The 27,764-nt window shown below is 43.7% G+C and overlaps 1 protein-coding gene across 1 annotated transcript in view; it reads right to left on the reverse strand.

The window, feature by feature from the left end:
* The window catches only part of LOC124555212 (monocarboxylate transporter 3), a 442,385-nt gene that overhangs the window by 186,610 nt on the left and 228,011 nt on the right, over positions 1 to 27,764 (reverse strand). The window contains exon 2 of the mRNA XM_047129062.1: positions 10,062 to 10,368. Within this exon, the coding sequence (XP_046985018.1) occupies positions 10,062 to 10,368 (307 nt within the window). The remainder of the gene's footprint in view (positions 1 to 10,061; positions 10,369 to 27,764) is intronic.

The raw sequence follows: 27,764 nt of genomic DNA on the forward strand, positions 1-27,764 counted from the left end.
TGAAAATGCAAACCAATCCACGTATAATTTATAGCACCAACACTCGATCCTGCTCATTTCACATTTTGAAAAGTCACAATTGATGCTGTACCAGAAGAGGAGACAGCGTGCGTATAAATACAACAGAAGCTGCCAATCGTGGGCACTGGTACAGTTGAACTCTTGAACACTGCAATACCTGGCTACTGAACACATTTTCGTTTGAATTCTCAGTTCGGGAAGGCAAGCAGGCCGTGGGTCTTCAACTTTTTTCTGGACCTCCACAAGGTAGCGGTACTTAGAAAATTTGCCAGTACTTTTAAACATTTAGGTGAGTCAATTTATGCTTATGAAGAGCGGAACTTTGATCATTTTTTAAAATCAGGGGTGGTTATTAATACATTAACCATTGATTGTACTTCACCATTTCTGGTGCGACACTGAATTAGTGATAGTTTTTTTTAATGTTTGTGTGCACATGAACTTGGACATTTCAGTGCAATGACGAGAAAACATAAATCCATAGTTGAGAGATAACTGAGTATGTACTTTGATTAAATGTGGACCCCAATATTGCGCTGAAAGAATGTGGTTTGGTTTCCAGACAAGAAAAAATAAGTAAAGCAAGACTGGTAAATCAAGAATAGAAGACGGAGAGTGGCAGTAGACGTAATATGCACCTCCTTCAGCTTTTCCGTAAGACAGCATCAGCCTTAAAGTAACCCAAAAGGAACAGAAGACTTACCAGAGACCAGTAAGCAGGAGAGTACGACACGAGTTCGAGAGTCGGGCCGTCTGGCTGTAGGTCGGCCGCTGATACATCAGCGTCCTCCACTTGGGAGTCTAGTTTTCTACTCTCTGTAAAAATAATTGTGAATGATAACCTACATCTACAATCCGCAAGCCACCTCATGATGGGGAGAGGGGCGGGTACATACAGAGCTTCTTTCATGCCCAGCTACAGATCGAGGTTTGGACAGGCTCGCCGGTGTTCCATGTCCGGCACAGTATCACAGTCACACTTGTCGTCATCCACGTTACGATGACCCCACTTGATCATGTTTGCTTTTACTGGGGCCACCCCTGTTCTGATGTGGTTCAGGGTCCTCCATTTTCTTCAGTTAACTGTGGAGCCGCCAGGCATAACCTGAGCTGGTGGATACTTAGGTGGAGGTTCTTCAACGACCGTGTTTAAGAATCTTTTACGGGATCGCAATAGCTCAGGCTGGCGCTCAATGCCAAAGAGATAATGTCGATCATCGATGGTTTGTCTGAGCCTCTCTGTGAAATCCTAAGTTGGCACTCGCAAAACAAGTAGCTCTGTAAAGCTTTGGTTGGGGGCGTCGGTTTCATACACCCCGTTGTTATTCGACATGTTTCATTACGGCTTATGTTGACATTCTTCACGTGGGCTAATCTGATCCATACTGGAGAGGGTTATTCAGCCTCAGAGCAGCATAGTGCTTGCGCTGTCATTCTCAGGATAGTAGGTTTTGCTCCCCATTTGCTGTTTACGAATTTTCGCAAACTATTATTTCTGAAGACCACCTGAAGAATCTTTTCACAATGGTGTCTGTATGTCGGAGACGTATCCAACGCCACTTTCAGATGGGTTGGTTTGCTTGTTTGTTCCAATGTGGTATTGTTCCAGGAAACATTGAGCTTTCGGTTTGTTTGCAGAGATCGAAGGTGGAAAGCGCTTACTTGAGTCTTTGAAGAATTCACTGTAAGGACGTTATTTTGACAATATTATGACATGTCTTTGAGTGCTTTCTCCTACTTCTGCTTTATGTTGTCCTCTGAGCTGTGATTGGCAGGTCATCTGCGCATAGAAAATGCCTACTATGATTAGGTGTATGCTGGTCATTAATGTATAGGTTATAAAGGGAGGGAGCCAAAAGCACCCTGGGCCAGTTCATTTCTTTCTTTTCACCATCGGCTCTTTTTTTCAATGAGAACGGCGTAAAACTATCTGTTACGTAAGAGAGACTCAACGATCCTGACAAAGTGGTAGTCTCATAGTTCGTTACTGAGTTTCTGGAAGAGCAACGTTTGGTTGAGTGCATCGTATGTAGAGTTGAGGTCGAACACCGGAAATCTATACTCATCCCTCCTACACCTTCCCCCTTCCCCGTCTCATCTGGAAATGAAGAGCGGGGAGAACGACTATCGGTAAACCTTCCTATGAGCTCTAATTTGTTTTCTTCGCTCGTCGTTGTCATTTTAGGTGGAAGAGTGATGTATTACACGACACTTCTTGGAGAGCAGGCTCTCGGACATTTAACAGTAAACTTCTCCATGCTGCACTACGCCTCTGTCTAGCGTATAGAGTTTTTTAAGCACTCCTCTAACGCTCTCACGCTTGCTAAACTAACCTGTGGCGAAACGTGCACACTTTGTTCGTCTAGTGCATCTCTTCTACGCTGAACGTTCAGAAAGTACGTTTCGTCGTTGTTTTCACAAAGAAACTTTGTTGCCAGAAACAAATACACGTAGTCGCCACCGTCATTGAGACACTACGCCGCTCACAATGCAGTGTACGCGATTGCTTTAATTACGGTAGCGTCTAAGGCGCACGCGGCCGTTGCTTTAGGGCAAACTGAAGCGAGAATCGTCGGAAAACACTACATTTTGCCGCTCAGCACGCCGGTGAAGGCGTCCACACCCGTTGCAGTGCTTCAGCACAGTACCTTAGCGGCCATTCCGCGCTGTCGTCACATTGTGCGGTCCAGTACCCGCTCGTGGCTGTCTACCATTCTATCCTCTATACTGCTCCACACACGTATTGCTGTCGTGGTAATGTGCCATTACGAGCCTCAGTATCACTGTAGGACACAACTGTTTCACGAAGACCGATCGCTCTGCCCATCTGAACTCATTCACATACTTATATTGTTCCCTTTGTCGTCCATGAGCCATGGCGGCGCTAGCTTTCACGTTTCCACTTAGTTTAACAACTCTACGCGTAACACTGACCTGTCTGGTCACACAAAAGACTCCACTAGAGGACCTAAGTGAATGCCATCTCTCTGCAGTCTTGAGTACTTACTATGGGTCCACTATTGTATACTTTCTTCGACTGTGGAACGATTCAAACCATTCCTTTCGGATGTTACAATTTTCACACAAAGTAATGTATTAATACCACATGGTAAGAGTCCAAGACTGCCGAGCAATTCTCATGTATCTGTCGAACATATATTTTGAAAGGAATTTCTTTCGTGGTTGAATTATATTTCTTTAGGATTCTTCCAGCGAATCTGAACCTGGCATCAGATTTCCGTATGAGGAGATTCCACTGTAGATGGCTCCAGACGTGTATTCCTACGCATTTTACGCTTGTAACAGTTTCAAATAATTGTTGTTGTTGTTGTTGTACTCTTCAGTCCTGAGACTGGTCTGATGCAGCTCTCCATGCTACTCTATCCTGTGCAAGCTTCTTCATCTCCCAGTACCTACTGCAGCCTACATCCTTCTGAATCTGCTTAGTGTATTCATCTCTTGGTCTCCCTCTTCGATTTTTACCCTCCACGCTGCCCTCCAATACTAAATTGGTGATCCCTCGATGTCTCAGAACATGTCCTACCAAGCGATCCCTTCTTCTAGTCAAGTTGTACCACAAGCTCCTCTTCTCCCCAATTCTGTTCAATACCTCCTCATTAGTTATGCGATCTACCCATCTAATCTTCAGCATTCTTCTGTAGCACCACATTTCGAAAGCTTCTATTCTCTTCTTGTCTAAGCTATTTATCGTCCACGTTTCACTTCCATACATGGCTACACTCCATACAAATACTTTCAGAAACGACTTCCTGACACTTAAATCTATACTTTATGCTAACAAATGTTTCTTCTTCAGAAACGCATTCCTTGTCATTGCCAGTCTACATTTTATATCCTCTCGACCATCGCCAGTTATTTTGCTCCCCAAATAGCAAAACTCTTTTACTACTTTAAGTGTCTCATTTCCTAATCTAATTCCCTCAGCATCACCCGACTTAATTCGACTACATTCCATTATCCTCGTTTTGCTTTTGTTAATGTTCATCTTATATCCTCCTTTCCAAGACATTATCCATTCCGTTCAACTGCTCTTCCAAGTCCTTTGCTGTCTCTGAGAGAATTACAATGTCATCGGCGAACCTCAGAGTTTTTATTTCTTCTCCATGGATTTTAATTCCTACTCCGAACTTTTCTTTTGTTTCCTTCACTGCTTGCTCAATTTACAGATTGAATAACATCGGGGAGAGGCTACAACCCTGTCTCACTCCCTTCCCAACCACTGCTTCCCTTTCATGTCCCTCGACTCTTATAACTGCCATCTGCTTTCTGTACAAATTGTAAATAGCCTTTCGCTCCCTGTATTTTACCCCTGCCACCTTCAGAATTTGAAACACAGTATTCCAATCAACATTGTCAAAAGCTTTTTCTAAGTCTACAAATGTTAGAAACGTAGGTTTGCGTTTCCTTAATCTTTCTTCTAAGATAAGTCGTAGGGTCAGTATTGCCTCACGTGTTCCAACATTTCTACGGAATACAAACTGATCTTCCCCGAGGTCGGCTTCTATCAGTTTTTCCATTCGTCTGTAAAGAATTCGCGTTAGTATTTTGCAGCTGTGACTTATTAAACTGATAGCTCGGTAATTTTCACATCTGTCAACACCTGCTTTCTTTGGGATTGGAATTATTATATTCTTCTTGAAGTCTGAGGGTATTTCGCCTGTCTCACCAGACGGTAGAGTTTTATCATGACTGGCTCTCCCAAGGCTGTCAGTAGTTCTAATGGAATGTTGTCTACTCCCGGGGCCTTCTTTCGACTCAGGTATTTCAGTGCTCTGTCAAACTCTTCATGCAGTATCATATCTCCCATTACATCTTCATCTACATCCTCTTCCATTTCCAAAAATTGTCTTCAAGTACATCGCCCTTGTATAGACCCTCTATATACTCCTTCCACCTTTCTGCTTTCCCTTCTTTGCTTAGAACTGGGTTTCCATCTGAGCTCTTGATATTCATGCAAGTGGTTCTCCTTTCTCCAAAGGTCTCTCTAATTTTCCTGTAGGCAGTATCTATCTTACCCCTAGTGAGATAAGCCTCTACATCCTTACATTTGTTCTCTAGCCATCCCTGCTTAGCCATTTTGCACTTCCTGTCGATCTAATTTTTGAGACGTTTATATTCATTTTTGCCTGCTTCATTTACTGCATTTTTATATTTTTTCTTTTCATCAATTAAATTCAATATTTCTTCTGCTACCCAAGGGTTTCTACTAGCCCTCATCTGTCTACCTAATTGGTCCTCTGCTGCCTTCACTACTTCATCCCTCAAAGCTACCCATTTTTCGTCTACTGTATTTCTTTCCCCCATTCCTGTCGATTGTCCCCTTACGCTCTCCTTGAAACTCTGTACAACCTCTGGTTCTTTCAGTTTATCCAGGTCCCATCTCGTTAAATTCCCACCTTACAATGCGAATGATGTATCTCTTCGCATGTTTGTGCAGCATACGTTACATTTATTTCCGTCGAGGGTCAACTAGCAGTTACTGCCCAAGGATGAATTGCATATGTCCCGGTTTAGTTCCACACCTCTACGTAATGTCTCGTGAAGTGGGGGCGTGTGGTGATGACCCGGGATATTAGCTCGGCGCTCCCCTTTGTACTGTTTCAGAGGAGTAGGCTATGTGCCAGCACCGGGTTTCATTCTATCTCCTCTCTTCATTCATAAAATCACAAATACAGCGCTACATTGTACAAGCACTCAATGCAGTCACGCACACACTAATAGATGTATCCGTGTCGGTTCTTAGCAAGTCAGAGGAAGGCAACGGCAAACCTCTTCGACTGGGACATCAGTACTCTACAGTTGACACGTAAATGCCTGGAATAGTTCTTTGAACTACCTTAAGACTGTTTCTCTATCGTTCCACTCTCTAAGGGCGAATGGGAAAAATGAACACGTAATTTTTTCTGTACGAGCTCCGATTTCTTTTATTTTTTATGATGATACTTTCTCCCAATGTAGGTTGGCGACAATAAAATATTTCTGCTTTCAGAGGAGAGAGTTGGTGATTGAAATTTCGTGAAAAGATTACGAAAGACGTAATTGTTTTAAAGTATTGCCACCCCAGCTCGCTTATCATATCCGTGACTGTCTACTCTCTATTACGCAATAACACAAAACGAACTGCCCTTCTTTAGCCTTTCTCGATATCCTCCGTGAACTCTGCCTGGTAAGCAAAGCAATACTCTGGCAGAAGATGAGCGAGTGTAGTGTAACAGTCTCTTTAGAAGACCTGTATGCATCTTCTAAGTCTCCTGTCAATAAAAGGTAGTCTTCGGTTTGCCTTTGCCACAACATTATCTGTGTCATAGTCCCGGATTAAGTTGTCCGTAATTGTAATTTCTAGATATTTAGTCAAACTGTGTTATTTATCGTGTAAACGAATTGTAACGCACTTCTTTTGGTACTCGTGTGGATGACCTCACACTTGCTCATTAAGGGACAGTTGCCACTTTTCGCAACATACAAATATCGTGTCTAAGTAATTTTGCAACTGGGTTTGGTCTTGTGGGGAATTTACTAGACGGTAAATGACAGCATCATCTGCGAACAAGGTAACAGAGTTGTTCAGACTGTCTCCTAAATCTTTTATATAATTTAGGAACAGCAGAGGACCTGTAACACTTAATTGGAGAACCCCAGATATAATTTCTGTTTTACTCAATCATTTTCCGTTGGTTACTGTGTAATGTGGCCTTTCTGACAAGAAATCACGAATCCAGTCGCACAACGGAAGCGATACTCCATAGGCACGCAGTTCAATTATAAGTCTCTAGTGAGGAATGGTGTCAAAATCCTGAAATATGGAATCAATTTGAGATTCCTTGTCGATAATACTCATTACTTCGTACGAATACAGCTAGTTGTGCTTCAAAAGAACGATACTTTCTGAATCCGCGCTGACTGTCTATCAACAGATCGCTATTATCGAGGTAACGCATAACGTTAAAACACATTATATGTTCCAAAATCCTACTGCAAATCGACGTCAGTGGTATGAGTCTGTAATTCAGTGGATTGCTCCTACTTCGTCTCTTTAATATTGGTGTGACCTGTGGAACATCCCACTCTTCTGGCACGAATCCTTCGTCAAGTGAGCGCTTATATATGATAGCCTAATATGGGGATATAGTATCAGCATACTCTGAAGGCAACCTACACTATGCGATCAAAAGTATCCGGACACCTGGCTGAAAATGACTTGCAAGTTCGTGGCGCCCTTCATCGACAATGCTGGAATTCAAGATGGTGTTGGCACACCCTTAGCCTCGATGACAGCTTCCACTCTCGCAGTCGTACGTTCAATCTAGCGTTGGAAGGTTCCTTGGGGAATGGCAGCCCATTCTTCACGGAGCCCGGCACTAAGGACAGGTATCGATGTCGGTCGGTGAGGCCTGGCACGAAGTCGGCGTTCCAAAACATCCTTGTGGTTTTCTATTGAATTCAGGTCAGGGCTCTGTGCAAGTCAGTCCATTACAGGGATGTTACTGACGTGTAACCACTCCGCTACAGACTGTGCATTATGAACAGTCTCGATCGTGTTGAAAGATGCAGTTGCCATCCCCGAATCGCTCTTCAACAGTGGGAAGAAACTAGGTGCTTAAAACATCAGTGTAGGCCTGTGGTGTGATGGTTCAAATGGTTCAAATAGCTCTGAGCACTATGGGACTTAACATCTGAGGTCATCAGTCCCCTAGAACTTAGAACTACCTAAACCTAACTAAACTAAGGACATCACACACATCCATGCCCAAGGCAGGATTCGAACCTGCGACCGTAGTGGTCGCGCGGTTCCAGACTGTAGCGCCTAGAACCGCTCGGCCACAATGGCCGGCTGTGGTGTGATAGTGCCACGCAAAACAACATGGGAAGCAAGCCCCCTTCATGAAAAACACGACGACACCATAAGACCACCGCTTCCGAATTTTACTGTTGGCACTACACACGCTGGCAGATGACGTTCACCGGGCATTCGTCATACCCACACCCTGCTATCGAATCGCCACACTGTGTACCGTGATTCGTCGCTCTACACAACGTTTTTCCGCTGTTCAATCGTCCAATGTTTACGCTCCTTACACCAAGCCAGGCATCGTTTGGCATTGACCAGCGTGATATGTGGCTTATGAACAGCCGCTCGGCCATGAAATCCAAGTTTTCTCACCTCCCGCCTGTCATATTACTTGCCGTGAATCCTAATGCAGTTTGTAATGCCTGTGTGATGGTCTGGATAGATGTCTGCCTATTAACCATTACTATCCTCTTCAACTGTCGGTGGTCTCTGTCAGTCAAAGACGAGGTCTGCCTATACGCTTTTGTGCTGTGCGTGTCCCTTCACGTTTCCATTTCATTATCACATCGGAAACATTGGACCTAGGGATGTTTAGGAGCGTGGAAATCTCGCGTACAGACGTACGACGCAAGTGACACCCAATAACCTGACCACGTTCGAAGTCCGTGAGTTCCGTGGAGCGTCCCATTCTGGTCTCTCGCGATGTGTAATGACTACTGAGGTCGCTGATATGGAGTACCTGGCAGCAGGTGTCAGCACGCTGCACCTAATATGCAAAACGTACGTTTTCGGGGGTCTTTTGATCACACGGTGTAATTGATATGCTATCTGGACGGAAGACTTAATTTATTACGTGCTTTTAGCTGCTTCTCTACATCGAAGATATCCACCGCTAAGTAACTCCGGACCTTGCCCAAAAAATCAATGTGGGAGTACCGCATCTGTTCCCAACATCTACATCTACATGACTACTCTGCAATTCACATTTACGTGCTTGGCAGAGGGTTCATCGAACCACAATCATACTATCTCTCTACCATTCCACTCCCGAACAGCGCGCGGGAAAAACGAACACCTAAACCTTTCTGTTCAAGCTCTGATTTCTCTTATTTTATTTTGATGATCATTCGTACCTATGCAGGTTGGGCTCAACAAAATATTTTCGCATTCGGAAGAGAAAGTTGGTGACTCAAATTTCGTAAATAGAGCTCGCCGCGACGAAAAACGTCTTTGCTTTAATGACTTCCATCCCAACTCACGTATCATATCTGCCACACTCTCTCCCCTATTACGTGATAGTAAAAAACGAGCTGCCCTTTTTTGCGCCCTTTCGATGTCCTCCGTCAATCCCACCTGGTAAGGATCCCACACCGCACAGCAATATTCTAACAGAGGACGAACGAGTGTAGTGTAAGCTGTCTCTTTAGTGGACTTGTTGCATCTTCTAAGTGTCCTGCCAGTGAAACGCAACCTTTGGCTCGCATTCCCCACAATATTATATATGTGGTCTTTCCAACTGAAGTTATTCGTAATTTTAACACCCAGGTACTTAGTTGAATTGACAGCCTTGAGAATTGTACTATTTATCGAGTAAGCGAATTCCAACTGATTTCTTTTGGAACTCTTGTGAATCACCTCACACTTTTCGTTATTTAGCGTCAACTGCCACCTGCCACACCATACAGCAATCTTTTCTAAATCGCTTTGTAACTGATACTGGTCTTCGGATGACCTCACTAGACGGTAAATTACAGCATCATCTGCGAACAACCTAAGAGAACTGCTCAGATTGTCACCCAGGTCATTTATATAGATCAGGAACAGCAGAGGTCCCAGGACGCTTCCCTGGGGAACATCTGATTTCACTTCAGTTTTACTCGATGATTTGCCGTCTATTACTACGAACTGCGACCTTCCTGACAGGAAATCACGAATCCAGTCGCACAACTGAGACGATACCCCATAGGCCCACAGCTCGATTAGAAGTCGCTTGTGAGGAACGGTGTCAAAAGCTTTCCTGAAATCTAGAAATACGGAATCAACTTGAGATCTCATGTCGATAGCGGCCATTACTTCGTGCGAATAAAGAGCTAGCTAGCTGCGTTGCACAAGCTCATCTCCTGAAGAGTTTGACTTAGCTCGTCGAAGCATTCCGACAGATAACGACATCGTACGAAAATACGCTGCGACAGCGCGGCGCATAAGCGAACGCGGAAGGCGGCCGACTTACCGGCGCTGAGGTACATGCCGGAGAGCAGCGAGCCGACCCACGCCGTCTTGCCCTTGCCCTCCCCGTAGTAGTTGACGAACTCGCCCAGGAAGATGCCGAACGTGTAGGCGATGCCGTCGACGATCATGTTGCACATGAAGGAGGCGAAGACGATGACCCAGCCGTAGCCGCCGTCGGGCGGGGGCGGCACGTCGTGGTACTCGCAGAAGCTGAGCGCGTCCTCGTCTCCCGGCGAGCCGTCGTCGTCCTGCGCCGTCAGGCGGGCGCTCTCCTGCGCGCGCTCCGAGCACGAGCACTGGCTCTCCGTCTGCAACAAAAACACACCTATGCTCAGTCCGCTATTCTACATCCACGTAAAAACATCGCAAAGAGACAAATTCGACTAACTTTATACATTTTTCATATACTTGGAGAAAATTAAAAGGACGCGATCCGTATTTTATAAATGTATACTGCTAACAACACAACAGTAAGCACACAATAGAATCGAGCTACTAACGTGGGGTCCGGAACCGCTACGGTCGCAGGTTCGAATCCTGCCTCGGGCATGGATGTTTGTGATGTCCTTAGGTTAGTTAGGTTTAACTAGTTCTAAGTTCTAGGGGACTAATGACCTCAGCAGTTGAGTCCCATAGTGCTCAGAGCCATTTGAACCATTTTTTACTAACGTGGATTGAAAACTCCACTGTACCCCACGCCTACAGAACTTCGATTCTCACTGTCGCCTCGCCTCGATATCCGCTCCACCCGAGCGCTGTCATTCTCACCATATCCTTCAGCGCAGCCGGCCGCGGTGGCCGTGCGGTTCTGCCGCTGCAGTCCGGAACCGCGGGACTGCTACGGTCGCAGGTTCGAAACCTGCTTCGTGCATGGGTGTGTGTGATGTCCTTAGGTTAGTTGGGTTTAAGTAGTTCTAAGTTCTAGGGGACTTATGACCTAAGATGTTGAGTCCCATAGTGCTCAGAGCCATATGAACCATTTGTGAACCTTGAGCGCAGTGTACCCAGTCTTGCGTTCCGCGTCTGTTTACTTCCTCCCACGTGGATCCTCTACTGACTTATCAGACTCTCATCACTCGTCACCATCAATGAAAACCTCCACATATTCTACACTGTCCGAAAACTAGATTCCAATAACCCCACTGCGTCCCCTTTTCTCGTTAATGCTGGTGGGCTGCTGCATCTATACCAACTTATCCAGCCATCCCTACACCTTCGCACACTCCATATTCTATCCCAACGCCACTTCATCCGAATCGCTCTCCCAGACGATACATAGAAAGAAAGTCCATTGTCATTTAGCTACAATATAGCAGGTCAGCAATTGGAAGCAGTTAATTCCATAAATTATCTGGGAGTACGCATTAGGAGTGATTTAAAATGGAATGATCATATAAAGTTGATCCTCGGTAAAGCATATGCCAGACTGAGATTCATTGGAAGAATCCTAAGGAAATGCAATCCGAAAACAAAGGAAGTAGGTTACAGTACGCTTGTTCGACCACTGCTTGAATAGTGTTCAGCAGTGTGGGATCCGTACCAGATAGGGTTGATAGAAGAGATAGAGAAGATCCAACGGAGAGAAGCGCGCTTCTTTATAGGATCATTTAGTAATCGCGAAAGCGTTACGGAGATGATAGATAAACTCCAGTGGAAGACTCTGCAGGAGAGACGCTCAGTAGCTCGGTACGGGCTTTTGTTGAAGTTTCGAGAACATACCTTCACCGAGGAGTCAGACAGTATATTACTCCCTCCTACGTATATCTCGCGAAGAGAACATGAGAGTAAAATCAGAGAGATTGGAGCCCACACAGAGGCATACCGACAATCCTTGTTTCCACGAACAATACGAGACTGGAAAAGAAGGGAGAACCGATAGAGGTACTCAAGGTACCCTCCACCACACACCGTCAGGTGGCTTGCGGAGTATGGTTGTAGATGTAGATGAAATGAGCCCAGGTATTTCTCCATTGTACCAACTTATACGGTACTCTTCCCTACCTATCCCACTCCAGATCAGAGCGCCCCCATTCCTCTTCATAATTCCCAATCCCTTGTCCTTTTGATAGCTACTAAGGCCCTGCCGACACACCAGAACTCGTCATTACGTTCTATCTTCCCACTATTCGAACCAACAATAACCATCATCTCTATAAGTACTGTCCTTACCCTTTGACCACAAGGAATATCATTTTCCCTCTCCAAATCCTTTTTTCCAATGGAAGAAATCCACCCGGAGAGTTCGATCCGAGTCTAGCTGACCTCCCTGTTTCACTCGCTGCGCGGTAAACCGTAAGAGCAGCTCCTCTTTCAACAGAGAGAACTTCATAAATATTCAGTATTGTGAAGTTATCAACTCCCAAAGTGAGTTCGGAAACACTTCCACATGACGAGCTCCACCTGCTATTGGAGTGCCTTATGCCGTCTTTGTCTACATCTCTACGCCGTCGGAAATAACCAGTTCAGAAAATCGTCGTGAAGGAATTAAATACTAACTCTGCATAGGAATTCTGTATTCAAATATCTTTAAAAGACACTGTTCACAAATAAATTGAAAACCTAAGGACAAACGATTCTTGTCAGTAGAGTCATGAAAATTACAAGCGAGGAGGGTAACGAACTAATGTCCCGACGACGGCAGAGACGTTAGAGACAGAGCTGAAGTTCCGATAAAGCTAAAACGGGAAAATAAATCAGCCAGGTTCTCCTAAGGAACCATTTCGGCGTTACCTTCATCGATTTAGGGAAACCACGGGAAACGTGTATTCGAACCCCGCTCCTCGAGGAGCGCGCCACCGCATTCGGTAGCGTGGAGGACAGGAACGCTCCTCAAAAGCTGCCGCTTCGCAACAAATTAGCTTCGCACCGCATGGTATCGAATGACCTGTGTGGGAGAACCGTCTTAGGAGTTTCTGATGCAGCAGTTTGCTTATCTTGTTCGTCAAGGGCGCCCTTCAAACCTACCGCGAAGCAAAGTACTTCCTGGAACAGTTCGAGCAGCAAAATTCGCTATAGAAGCGGCTTTAGATTTATGAGAAGATGGAAGCTGTCGCGATGCAACGTCGTTCGACCGTTGAAGAGCTAACTAAAGCCACCGCTGCGTTTAAAAATCGACGATTGTTCATCAACGTAATTGATAAAAATTTGAAAGCGATATTTCTGTACACACGATTGCTAAATGAAAAAATAGCACAATGGGGGTGAAATATAATACACAATTTTATTCAGATGAAGAAAATATTGCTTTTTAATTCGAAAAATATTGCTACGGAAATGCTGTCTTCCAAGGCCTTTCCGTAAAAAGTTGTTATTAAAATGGCGTAGTTAGCTTTTCATGAGGCAGGAGTCGCTAGGGAAGTGTGCCACGATTGCTCTTTTTCTGTGAATACATAAATCATGTGAAGAATAGATAAGCAGCAGTTTGAGATTGTTTGTTGATGACGCTGAAGTGTGCCGGGAAGTGTCGTCGTTGAGTGACTATAGGGCGATATAGGCTGATTTCAACAGAACTATTTGGTGTGATTAATGGAAACCTGTTTGAAATGTAGATAAATGAAAGTGAATGCAAATGAGCGGTAAAAACAATCCTACGTCACTTCGATTAAATACCTAGGCGTAACGTAGCAAAGCGATATGAAACGGAACGAGCACGTAACTTCGGTAGTAGGGAAGGCTAATGGTCGTCTTCGGTTTATTGGAAGAATTCTAAGGGAAGTGTGGATCATCTCTAAAAGGGGAGCACGTACAGAATTCTCTGAGACCCATTCTTGAGTAATACTCGAGTGTTTGGGATCCCCACCACGACGGATTAAAGAGAGACAGTGAAACGATTCAGATGCGTGCTGCTAGTTATGTTACCGGTAGGTTCCATCAACACGCGCATATTACGGAGATGCTCCATAAAATCAAATAGGAATTCCTGGAGGGAAGACAACGTACTTTTCACGAAACGCTATTGAGAAAACTTAGAGAACCGGCATTTTCGACTGATTGCAGAACGATTCTATTGCCGACAAAGTACATTTCGCCAAAGGACCGCGAGGATATGATAAGAGAAATTATGGCTCGTCCGGAAGCGATTAGACGGCCGTTTTCTGCAGTCCGGAACCGCGGGACTGCTACGGTCGCAGGTTCGAATCCTGCTTCGGGCATGGGTGTGTGTGATGTCCTTAGGTTAGTTAGGTTTAAGTAGTTCTAAGTTCTAGGGGACTTATGACCTAAGATGTTGAGTCCCATAGTGCTCAGAGCCATTTTTTTTAGACGGCCGTTTTCTCCCCGTTCCATTTACGCGTGGAACAGGAAAGCGAATGACTAGGAGTGGTACAGGTTACTGTCCGCTATGCACCGTATGGTGGCTTTCGAAGTATGTATGTAGGTGTAGTGTCGGCATGTTTCTTCAGGCACCTCCTAATTGGAAACGTCCAGCAGAATAACTGTAACGTCTGGATTAAATTCCACACCTGTCTGCATTGTTTCATGGAAGGCGGACATTTAACGTTGTGGATGGTAGAGAGCGTTAAGTTCAGTGAAACTCTTGTTGCCATTAAAAGAGGTATGACTGGACGTTGATGTTTTCTCCCTATCTTTTATTCCATATTCATCCATACAAACACAAGTACAACACAGCCATTCACACGAGACAGATACATACTATGTTAATCTTGCATCTCGACAAACTGAATGAAGGCAATTGGAAACCGCCATCTGTAGGACAACAGTGAGGACTTTCCACATTGTCCCCTGTATATGAGGTTCACTTCCACTTCTGAGGAGGGATAACAGGTGTGATTTGTTGACTCAGTGGATCCGCAGATTATTTCCTCTTGACACTTCATTCACCTCTTGCATTGATTTGTTAATATTAAAAATACCAATCTGAATCGTGGTTCAGAAAATGGCTCTGAGCACTATGTGTCTTAACATCTGAGGTCATCAGTCCCCTAGAACTTAGAACTACTTAAACCTAACTAACCTAAGGACATCACACACATCCATGCCCGAGGCAGGATTCGAACCTGCGACCGTAGCAGTCCCAATCGTGGTTCGGTGTCCGCTTTAAACTGCGCGTTCCCTCATAACTTACTGGGTAAGTCTCTTCGATGGTCAGAGGAAGTTGAGAGCATACCACCTCCAACACGACCATGCAAAGTAAAGCTCCCTTATTGTTTAAATCAACCTTCGAGACGAGGGCAGCTTTACTTAGGTGCTGCAGATGTCTTTATCGAGTAACTTACAAGGAAGGTGGGGGGCGGGGGAGTCTGACATGTAGACCACCGATTTAAAAAATTGAGGTCAAAGATGATGATGGGAAAATCGTATTTTGAATTTTATATATCGAAAGATTGCCTGAAATCAAATATTTTTATTAATATAATATGAGGCCCAAAGTTGATATTGTTCGAGTTATTACCGTTTCTGTGTTTTCATGTTGTAGCTTGGGTACCTCATTTTACATGCCTAGCAGAGAGAGGTCAGTTGTCGAGTGATCAAGATGTTAAACTGCCAAACCGCTGGTATTCGATTCTTGAACGTCACTTTTTTTTCATTCGATGTTTTTTCGTGTATCTGATTACATTTTGATAATCAGAATACTTTTCTTTGCCTTTTTTTAAAGTAAAACATTGGGAGGTGTGATTAATACTCAAATAAATGTATATAACATGTTGACAGTTATTTTCATCTTAGTATAAAAATACACCTAAAGTATATTACTCCGTAATCCTAACTGATCGTCTGTTCGTGAGCGTTCTCTCAATCAGTGGGGTAAAACTCATCATAGAAACAGGCCAAACGGAAATACTTCTCCCATCATGCGCAACAGACGAACGACATCTCTCCGCATTGACATGTTTTCTAGTACACTGTTCGTGGAAAACACTAATGTTGCTAAAAACAGATCAGTCAGGTATCAGTCTGCAAGCGTACCAAGTGAATAAGAGCATATCATGAGAGACATGCGCGGACAACCGATTATGGACCAATGCACGAATTTTGGTAGCATCTGTCCTATGTTGTAATTCTCTGCTTTGCTCTGATATCATATAATAATGAAGTCGTGCGATGAAATTCCTTACCTGTCGGAAAACGTAAACGTGATACAGTTGACAAAGACAGATACATCCCGGTAGAATCACTTTCACGGTGCAGGTCAGTTGAGCATCGTCATCTACAAAAGTTCTAATGCAGCGCATCAAGTATCAATACGTTATATATACTTATTTGATTATTAATCACACTTACTGATATTTTATTCCAAAAAAAGGTAAAGAAAAATATTCTGATTATCAGAATATCATAAGCACCGATAAAAAAAATCGAATGAAAAAAAGCGACGACTACAAATCGAACACAGACCAGTGGTTTGGTAGTTTAATTTCTTGACTTCTATTTATATTTTTACGGCAAACTTTCTACTTGTCTAATTATGTATAATCATCTTCAAAATAAGAAAATGAACCCTATATTATATATATATTTTCAGTTAAATATTTATATATCTTCAACTAAAAGAATCTTCCGTCTAGAAATTGTGCGGCTGTTTCTTGTCGGCAGACATCGGCATTTTCTATCTCCAACAATGCCGTGTAAAAATGTTTACAACAGACTCATTCTGCTTTGCTAATGCCCCAGTGAATGCAGCTTTCCACGAATCACACAGTCTCTGTTCTGTCTCACTGCTCACATTTCAGGATTTTCTGTCTTCAGTGTGATGCTGCGTGGAACATCAGACTGAGGCTGGCGCTCTCCAAGTAGGGGTAACCGGTCGAGCGCCGATCTCGCTCTATTAGACTTGTAGAATGGTGTGTACCCAAGCAGCAGCATGAGAACAAAAAAACGTTAACATCTCGAACATTATTAACTTTGGACCCCATATTGTATCAACAAAAATGTTTGTTTTTAGACGATCTTTCGATTTACAGCGTTGAAAATATAATTTTCCGCCATCACCTTTGACCTCGATTTTTTCAAGAAACTTGTGGGTGTCTAGCAAAAAGCTGAAATGCGTGTCTCTTTATTTTCAATTTAGAACTTAGGTTCGATGTGGGGCGGTGGTGTGATGGGTGGACTGCTGTGGCCTGTTGTGCGGTTGTGAACCACTGAGGGCTACGTCGGGGCGAAGCCTCTCCGTCGTTTCTAGGTCCCCCGGTTTCATATACAATACACACAATACAATACACAATACAGAACTTCTTTGCCAAACTTTATGGAAATGGATGAGCCACATGCAGACCCCTTTTTCGTCTGATACATATTTCCCTTCGTAACAATCTTTTGTCATTTTCTGCATCAACAGCACGTACTGTTTACCCATAGACCGATTTATGGATTTTTCAGTGTTGCAAATTATTTCTATGTACTGTTGTCACCACTGTAGCAAAGAACTTGACCACGAGAGAGCATTTTCATATTCAGCACTGATTTTTCTCTATGGTTTCATCCTTTCTTTGGGAAAAGCCTAGTGTATTGCAACCGAACAGCCGAGGGTGGAAGCTGTTAATTGTTTGCACATGGTGTCACAAGCAAGTTAATTGTTGGCTGCAGTCACGTTTTGATTGCTAAGTAAGTTAGCGCGACGGTAGCAGCGGTTCGCGGGTAATTACCAGACGAGCTGCTCGCAATCCACACTGATAACATTTACTTGTAAGAGAAGCTGGCATTACGTTCCTTCCATGAATATCCAGTATCTTTCAGCAGACGTGTACGAGATCAGGCTTGTTTCATTGTTCGCTACCCGGCGCTGTGGAGTTGTGATACAACCTTCCGTATTTGGCTCGATGTTTTTTAATCCTTCAAAGCAAAACAACGATAAACATTCAGTCCTGTCCTTGCGTGAGTTGGAGTATGTTGACTCGGTTTTGAACACTGCTATGCTGTATCTACAACTTCTTTCATACGTGCCTCTGTAACGAAATTCATTCTTTCGTTAAAACTGTGTTACATTTCCAGTTGTTTAGGAAATCATATATTTTTAAGCCTTCGTGGAGCCTATAGTCGACGGATACTTTTCGTATATCCAGTTACAGGTTACATTCTGTACGATATTTCGTTAATTGTCCGATTTACCTATATTAAAAGCAGTGAACACAGTCCACATTATTATCTATTTATACAAATTTTTAGTTTGAACCCTTTGGTTGAGGTTGCTAAGGTAGAAGATATTTTGCATTTTATGCGTTGTGAATTTGGCCACAAGCTTTCTCGTTCAAAGGTTCGGAGGCCATCCTGAGTGCGGGAGAAATTAATCCCTGTTTACCCGAATAACAGATTCCAGTTCACAAGTTGCGTCGCGTCACTGAGTTTAAATACCACAAAAGTCTGCACGGACTTTCTTCCTGTGTTAGTTTCTGACACTGAAAGAATCTTTTTCTATGTCAGTAGGGTCACATGGGATCTGCAGGTTGTCGCTCCCTCTCTCTCGCTCTCTATCTCTTTTCTCTGATGTCGGAACTATGAGATCAGTCGACTATCCAGGACAAAGCAGATTGGAAATTAGGGCCTTCGTGTATTCCTGTACTAGGTTAAAAGTCCACAACAACATAGTGGGAAATTATATCGCCGATACTCCTGCTATAGAAACAGTGATCTCAGGTACACGTGTTCCAGTGGAGAATCGTTTACTGAACCACAAACAGAAAATTCGAAATGAACGGGACAAAGTGAGGACACAAATGTCGATGATACATGGAAGAAAACAGTGTACACAAATAACGTCAATAATGCTAACCAGCCCTTGGAGTCTCGAACTCTTGTTACACGGAAATTAACAGTTTCAATAGCACTGTTGAAGTTCAACTTTTAAAAAAAGCGGCAGCTTTAGAACTTCGGCGAAGTGAAAGACAAAAATGACACATGTTTTAGGCGCAGCAACCTTTGGGATTAGATATCAAAGTTGCTAAGGAACGTTATGAGTAATAAGTGCTACTTACCCACATTTGTGTCCTCACTGTGAGTAACCACACACTTCGCAATATACAAAGAACTTTATTCCTTTATGACGGAAACGAAAGGTGATATATGACCTTAGAGATGTAAATCAAAGAATTTTATCTACTTCCAGTATGTTGTTTCAAGATTTTTGGTTCTTGTTTTCGATACAGCCAGCGCGTGTGTCTGTCTCATCAAGTGGATAGCTGTTACATTCCTTACAGGTTTAAGTTGAGGTAACTGGCTAATTTTATCACATTACATCAGTTTGTTTTTTTAATGTTTACTAGTATTACAAATGCCTGTTTTACCGGTGCGGGTGATCGTATGGCGTGTTCCCAAAGACCAACAAAAATAAGTAAAAAGTATCCGTAGCGTCGGATGTCACGATGTTCGTCACAGAAGAATAGAACGATCGACGCATTTCTCTCAGACCGGAAATTAAGAGGACAACGGCTTACTTAAGTTATCACAGTTGGCGCGGAGCGAAAGGTAGTTACCGAGCAGGGTAGCGCGTTGGTTAGCGCACTGGACTTCCATTTAGGGGGACGACAGTTCAAACCCGCGTTCGACCATCCTGATTAACGTTTCTCGTTATTTACCTAATTGCTTAAGGCAAATGCCGGGATGGTGCCTTCGACAGGGCACGGTCGCTTTCCTTCTGCATCATTCCTTAATCCGAGCTTGTGCTCCGCCTCTAATGACATCGATGCCGACGGGACGTTACACGATAATCTCCTCCCCCCCCCCTCCTCCTCCTCGAAGCGTAGTTGAAAAAAATAGCCACACCTCGCAATGAATCCCTACCATCTCCTGTGTCGTGGATTTCGGACCTCGAATGTTTCCCTGTCGGATGCCTTCGCGCTGCTGTCCGTTGTGACCTGGTACTGACCCTGCACTAGACCTCGCTGGGCGCTTCACAGGGCTACTAAGTATCGTGCCTCGGAGCCCTTCAGAAGTTTCTGTGGTCTCGTTGACAGACTTATTGACGTAAAGATGGAAACAATATCTTCATTGCTAGTGAAATGTATAAAAGAAATGTCTGGCTGTGGCGTCCGCGACTGGGATGGAGCTGTCGGAAACAGGAATTCGTCTCAACATTTATATTTCTGAGAATGAGAAGTAAGGTAAAACCCAAGCTATTCGTAAAATAGACGCAATGAGCTGTTCGAGGAACCACGAACAATAACGTTTTACACTAGAATAATGGAAAGACTGTGATATACTGTCTGAAAAATGGTGGAAAATAGCAGCTTTCCGACAATAGACAGAACTGATACTCGTGCACGTAGATGAAGGGTGGACGGTGTTGGGCACCTGTGATATGCACCCCGTCCAGACGAGACGTATCGTTCCTGTCCAGCTACTGCGAAGAAGCGTGCGTGACGTTATAGCATGTGCCCCGGACGAGATAGCGCAGGAATGGCACGCTCATGGATAAACGGCCTAGCGTTCGCTACCTGTGCTCAGGTGCCCTACGCCGTTGCTACACTAAAGAATGCCACATACACCTACGCAAATAGTACGTCTTTTCATGTCATTCGGCGTTCTTTGTCGTAGTTTCACCTGCCTACTTCACGTAACAAATAATAGTTTATGATTTCCAAACTCTACCAGACTAGTCCACTTTAAATCAACAAAATACTGACTCGTGTGAATCTGTTAATCTTTAGTTACGCATTTATTCGAGATCTCCACCGAGCGAGATGGTGCAGTGGTTAGCACACTGAACTCGCATTCTGAAGGACGACCGTTCAATCCCGTGTCCTGTCGTCCGTGATTTCCCTAAAATCGCTTCAGATAAATGCCGAGATGGTTTCTTTGAAAGGGCGCGGCTGATTTCCTTCCCCATCCTTCTCCAATCCGATGGGACCGATGGCCTCACTGTTTGGTCCCCTCTCCCAAATCAATTAATCTTATTGGCTTCCATTTACAGTAAATTCGTTTTACACAGATGGCACAAGATTCGGCGACTCACAGAAAATACGTCTGTAATACCGCGCAAACATCATGTTGCGGGCAACAATTGTACCCGAAAGATGGATTGAACACCAAAAATACTGTACGAGCGTTGCTCAAACTGAATAAAATTTCAGTCTGTGAGGAATGAGAATTACTCTTGTTTATATCGCTGGGTAATGATGGGACTGTTTACTACAAAATAATTATTCATTTTCAAACTTTTGTTGTTGTCTATCGCAACATAGGTAGTATTTGTTATTCAGTTGCCTTCAACTGTAACTTATTTTGCATTCTTTTTCATCTATTGCTTAAAATTTGTCGTATAATGTGGAAGTCAAATTAGCTGATTAGTCCTCGAAAAAAATCCAAGACTTGAGATACATGATACTTCTGGAGGGAATCGATTCAGTACGTTTTCGACACACTCTTAACAGTAAATTGGCTATGAAATTCAGAAAATATCCTATTCTGAGAAGAAGTCTTGCTAAAAGATGGGTCATATGTTAATAGAACGTTGAATCTTGCTTGAATTGCACTTTTTTTACGCTTTCGCAGACATACTGTGTCCAAGGGCTTCTCCTTGATTAAGGGGACCTGCAACATCAACAAATGCATTTGGTCACAGTAACAAGTGCCATTTGAGTGTTCGCTCATCTCATGCAAAAAGGGAAGCAACATTTCGATAAGCAAGTTATTTTTTAACAATTTTTAGCGTGCGCAGGCTTCCGTTGGCATTGTGATCGTCAGTAAATCTTCAGTAAACGTTTCGGCTGCGGTCGAAACTGGCTGAAACGGAAAACCATAAAACATGACGTCGCAGTCACTTACCCAGAAAAGTTTTACTGGAGGAAAAATTCTTCTTTTGTGAGTCTTAAGCATTTTGTAAGATATCTACCCAAATTTTATCATAGTATAGACTTAGAAAGTCCGCAGCTCGTGGTCTTGCGGTAGTGTTCTCGCTTCCTGCGCACGGGGTCCCGGGTTCGATTCCCGGCGGGTTCACGGATTTTCCCTGCCTCGAGATGACCGGGTGTTGTGTCGTCTTCATCATCATCATTCATCCCCATTACGGTCGGAGGAAGGCAATGGCAAACCACCTCCGCTAGGACTTTGTCTAGTCGGCGGTGCGGGTCTCTCGCATCGTTCCCTACGCTCCTCGGAGTATGGGACCTCATTATCATCAGACTTAGAAACCTATGTCTTGTTCTGCCTGCAGAAATCCATTGAGACCCCATTTGTAGAATTTCCTTCGTAATTTGTCTTCAGAGATGAGTTGCTGTCACGTGATTTGGCATACCCGAAAGATCTATAAGCATTAACTTTGAGGAGGAACTCCTGTAGACACGCACATGCAAAACACTGAATACCTTTAAGACGATACCATGTCATTTAGAAAACGGCACACACCTCGTACATATACAGCGATTAGAACAGTGCATGACTTGACATTAAGAACTGATATGGAGGCGAGTACATAGGCGGTAGGGGATTCTATCCCCATGGCCCGTACTAAGGTACGGGATACGGATATCACGTAAGGGGCAACTTGGACACCTTTATTCAACAATAATTTATCTGGGATTGAGTAACGCGCAACAACAGTGTCTAAGTGCTGAAAATCGGACTGACACAAAGAGGACCATGGACTAACTGAATACTTTCGAATGTGTTCCCATTTCATCAGTATCGTGTGAAGTACTCACTGTCATAATCTGCCAAAGCATAATTTTAAACGCAAGAGAATTACCTTGAGTGTTGGACTGTTAAAAACTAACAGACTGTTAGAAGACTTGAGATTATCTCAAGGAAAGTGGGTAGAGATTTTGCAAGAATGTAGGTCTGTGAGTAACGATCTGGACATAGTTTCAACCTTCCCAGTGAAACGGCTAACACACGAGAGTGACGTTAATCAGCCTGAAGAGATACTCAAACAAACGGTGCTCTTCCTTGTTTTGGACTGTTTTAGTCATCGAGCGAGGTCGCGCGGTGGTTAGCACACTGGTCTAGTACTGGGGAAGATGGCAGTTCTAATCCACGTCCGCTAATCCAGATTCAGGTTTTCAACGATCCCCCTAAATCGTTTAAGGCAAATGGCGAGATAGTTCCTTTGAAAAGGGCACAGTGGATTTCGTTTTCTGTCCTTCCATAACTCGAGGTTGTCCTTCGTCTCCAACGACCTCGTTGTCAACGGGACATTATGTTCTCATATTTTTTCGTTTGTGCTACAGTCAGCCTCACCGATCACTACAAGGATGTGCATGAAGTTAACAAATTCAGTTTCTTGTGGTTATATGCCAGTTTATCCAGAACAGAACTTGGAAAGACGATCTAGAGATGATCTAATCGTAAGATGTATAGCAGTGACGCATTAGAAGATATACTGGAAAGAAATCAATAATCTGAAAGCAATTCATAATTGTCTACTTTTATGACTGAAATCACTTCACCCCTAAACACAGTTTTGGAGCACAAGCTGAACAACACTTTCCCGAAGGTCTGCGTTGCTCTAAGAATAGTTTATTCGCAGCCGCTATCTGCCGCTGCGGCTGAAATATCGTTTGAAATACCGGAAAGAGTAAAGAACATTCTACGACACATAATGACGCTATATAGTTTAGTGGATTCTGATATAGTTTCTATTGTGCCGACTTCGAATTTAATGATATAATCGACACACTTTATAACAAAAAGTAAGGTAAGTTGTGTTATGCGCTTACCGATCTGCTGTATCTACACGATGGCCAGAAATGGTCTGGAAAGCTTGTAAGGATACTGCAGGGTAGGTTGTGCTGAGAAATATTGTTAAGAGAAATAGTCGATACGTTACGCCATTTCCAAGTTAATTAGAATTAAAGCCAATGAGGCCCTTGCACTTGCAGATTCAAGCATCCCGCAAAATGCGGTGTCACCAAACGTATGCTTCGTTTGGTTTCCTAAGGCCGAACAAGTGAGCGATACAAAAACGCGACATAGGACGGTAGTAAGGGTCGTATCTGAACCATAGGTTGAGCAGTCTTGTTCACTATCATCTACGCTCTGAGAAAAGTTGTCACTAATTGTATTTGGCGGGTAGCTTCAATTTGAGCACTCAACGGACTGATTGGCTAATGCTTATCAAATCGGAAACGGCGCCGCGTATCGAATTTTTTTCCTAACAGTCATTTCTCACCACAATCTACCCTGCAACGCCCTTGCAAGCTTTTCAGGGTATTTCTGAGCACCCTGTATACCTCTGTTGTAATCATTTATAACACGATTGAGTAATACGTCACGTGTTAGAATATATGAGAAATTGTATATCGCTACAGAATATTACGGAATGCAGTGTAGGCTCTGCATCCTCTTGCACCTACTCGTATAACGTGCGAGTTCTCTGCCCTCCACGTGTTGTTTATCTAAATGACAAACTATTTTTGCACTGCGCACTTACAAGGCTTTTAAAATAAAAAGACGTCCTGCAGTCATATCAGAGGACCAGACGAGACCTACCCCACCGCTGTTCGCGGCCTGCTGGTATGCTTGTAACTGCTGCTCACAGCACTTGACAAAGCAGCCAAGTATCAGCAAGCGTTTAGACTGCCAAGTCTCTTGCTCTGATAAACATGACGCACAAAGAAGCAAAACAGACACACGCCAAAGTATCCTTTCGCCAAAGATTACCAGATAATACATTGGATCTTACGGAAAAACAATAATGACACAAAGTCATTCTAAGCTGGGTTTGACTGACGATTGTCTGCAAACTGGAACACAAAGCAGCTGTTTGGCCCTGGTGCGAGGTTAGCACTGACCTTCGCGCTTGCCGGTCAAGGCAATCCTTTCGTTTTCTGTTTCGTTTTGCTGTCCACGAAGGATCTATTACGTCATCTACCTGTTGTTATTTAGCCGAAAGGACGGGAAATTTAAATCAGATTCAGCGCTGCAGAGCAGTCCCTGTGTCTGTATTTCACGTAGGGAAAAGTCACAATGTCTGTATGGGCAGCATCAAAGGTGTGACCTCTGTTACGTGGCCTTGGAGCTTCACTTCGTGCCTGATAATGAAGCCCAAGTTTCACTAAGAAACAACACTGCACGTTAATTATCTCATTGGCTCTAAGCTATCTTGTGGGATGGAACTCAGTACGATGCGCTTGGACTGAACGTGTTCATAACAAACAAAAATATTTCTAGGTGATATGGAGCTCCATTCTTAGATTATATTCTGGTAATGATGTTCTCTACAGAAAAGTTACATCTTGACAGTGTTTCCATTTAGTACTGCGAAGGTCAGTTTCATTCAAACGTAGCTAAATGCAATACACACAAAGAAGAGTAAAAGACTTATTATACAATTACAGCCGGCCGCGGTGGCCGCGCGGTTCTAGGCGCTGCAGTCCGGAACCGCGGGACTGCTACGGTCGCAGGTTCGAATCCTGCCTCGGGCATGGGTGTGTGTGATGTCCTTAGGTTAGTTAGGTTTAAGTAGTTCTACGTTCTAGGGGACTGATGACCTAAGATGTTAAGTCCCATAGTGCTCAGAGCCATTTGAACGATACAATTACACTCTTAATAATAAGACTTTGGATCCATACACATCGATCAAATACCTGGAGGAAACGTTACGAAGCTGCAAGAAGCGGAATGAGCACCGAAAATATCTTAAAGAAGACAGCGGGAGAGAGGGAGAGAGAGAGAGGAGAGAGACAGAGCGAGAGAGAGCATGTGCGTGGCGGTGGAAATGGGGGGGGGGGGGGGGGAGCAGCGGGACCCACTCGCGACTTCCAGAACAGTAGTACGCTTAAGTAGAGAAAAGAGCTTACAAAGTTCTAGTGGGACGTATTCTCGAGCAGCCCTCGAATGTACGGAATTCTTACAACTGCACCAGAAGAGATCGACGGAGTCCAGAGATCTGTCGAGGAGACGGTAATAGATGTTAAGATAGCCAGTTCAAATATCACGCAAAGACCATATGGTTGAGCCAAGTGACAATAGGATGCATATGTAAGTATACAGCTAGTCATTGGTCATTGCTATTTCTAGCCGTCAATAGTGCTTCGGAGTACCCTCCACTACACACTGTAAAAAGTTAGTGAATATTAATATTTCAGCCCACACTTTAAAAATGCATTAGGCCTGTCTGTAGCAGTAGAATCGTCGCGGAAACTGCAGCTTGATAGGTACAATAGTACGTTCTATAGCTAAAGTTGAGTACAGGGTCGACTGCAGCACGAACGGCATTGTAACCAATCTACAACTGTCAGTCGAGTTAACTCTATCCGTGAGATCAGTCGTGTTGTTAGCTAAGTGCTGTTTCCTTTGATCCGCACACACTTAATGTTAGATTTTCAGCATATCGCTGAGGTCTTGCCATACAGCTTGCCTACTTTTGTGCGATGGACTACATCTTGCGTTATAACATGGTTGGTGGAGTGTTAAGTGTGGTGCACTTTGTTTATGCCGTTGTATTTGACCACTTTCTCCAGGATTCAGGAGATAACTTTCCAGTGGAGTTTCAGAACGTGATCCCAGAATAACGTGTCAGCTATGGTATCCTAGACAGAAGATCTCTAGGAAGATGGATTGGTAGAGAAGGCTACTGTAGATGGCAGATAGATATTTGTCTTGAGCAGTGTGTTCTACAACTCAACCGCCAAGGGGCACGCTGAAAGTTAAGTGTTTCTCTTAGTTACACATCCATACTCTCCGTCGAAGAGGAATATTAGGGTTTAACGTCTCATCGTAGATAAGATACATAGAGGCGGAGTACAAACTCGGATTTGTGAAGGAAATCGATCATGTTCTTTCCACGGGAACCAACCCAACATTCGTATTTAGCAATTTAGTGATATGTGAAAGGTGAGTGGAAATTTTAAACACTTGTCTCTCAGCGTTTAAATAAGGAAGGACAATGCAAGACATATGTAGTGCGTATACGTAACGTTAAAATAAATGATTGAGGCGGGAAACAGAAATGTATGTCATTAACGAACACTGTATTATATCCGATCGATAAGCGAAAAACTATTTCACTTCACGTAGTGCTTGCAAAGGAATAGAGAAACTGTCAGTTCTGTCACCAGCATCATGATCGGCTATATCGGTATGTTTACAATTGTAACAAAGACTTTTCATATAATTAAATTACAACTAAGGAATTTCGTCAACCTTCGAGAGAAGCACTATGTACCAAGGGAGTACCTCATCTCTAGTGATGCTGTATGTTAGCAGATGACTCGTATACAACGAATAAGCGTAGTCACGTGATCGTGATGTGCATCGGTGCCATGTCACGTGTGCGAATGACAGTATGGGCGATAAACGAGCTGCAGGCACTGCAACATTATATTTATCCGCCGACACCGGCCAAGCGACTTCCAAGTAAAATATGTCCCCTGTACAGGAATATACATTATAGATGTGACAGTACAGGTTGTAGACACGACATATGGAAGGTTGGCTCTGGCCATGAGTCGTGCTCAGATAGCCACAGGGTAAGGCGACCGCTCGCGGTAAGTGCAAAATCGTGTTTCGATTCCCGATCCAGCACAAATTTTCATTGTCGTCAATCCATTATGCAGCTGATGGTTGTTCATGTTCGCAGCTGCCAGTACATTTGATTTATTTACGACTACTGTTTGCGCATCGATTCTCAGATGGCTAATGCAAGTAATATGGAGTCTATTATTGCGTGTGGGGTTAACAGCTAGGAATGTGCGTAATAATTGGCTCAGACAGTAAATCTGTGAACGGCGGGAGACAGAGGTGGCATGTTTTGACAAATGCTAAATAGAAATTAGAGTACTTAAGTATGTACAGTATCATCTTCCTCTTCAACGTC

Source organism: Schistocerca americana, chromosome X (assembly GCF_021461395.2).
Source record: "Schistocerca americana isolate TAMUIC-IGC-003095 chromosome X, iqSchAmer2.1, whole genome shotgun sequence".
NCBI classification, from domain to species: Eukaryota; Metazoa; Arthropoda; class Insecta; order Orthoptera; family Acrididae; genus Schistocerca; species Schistocerca americana.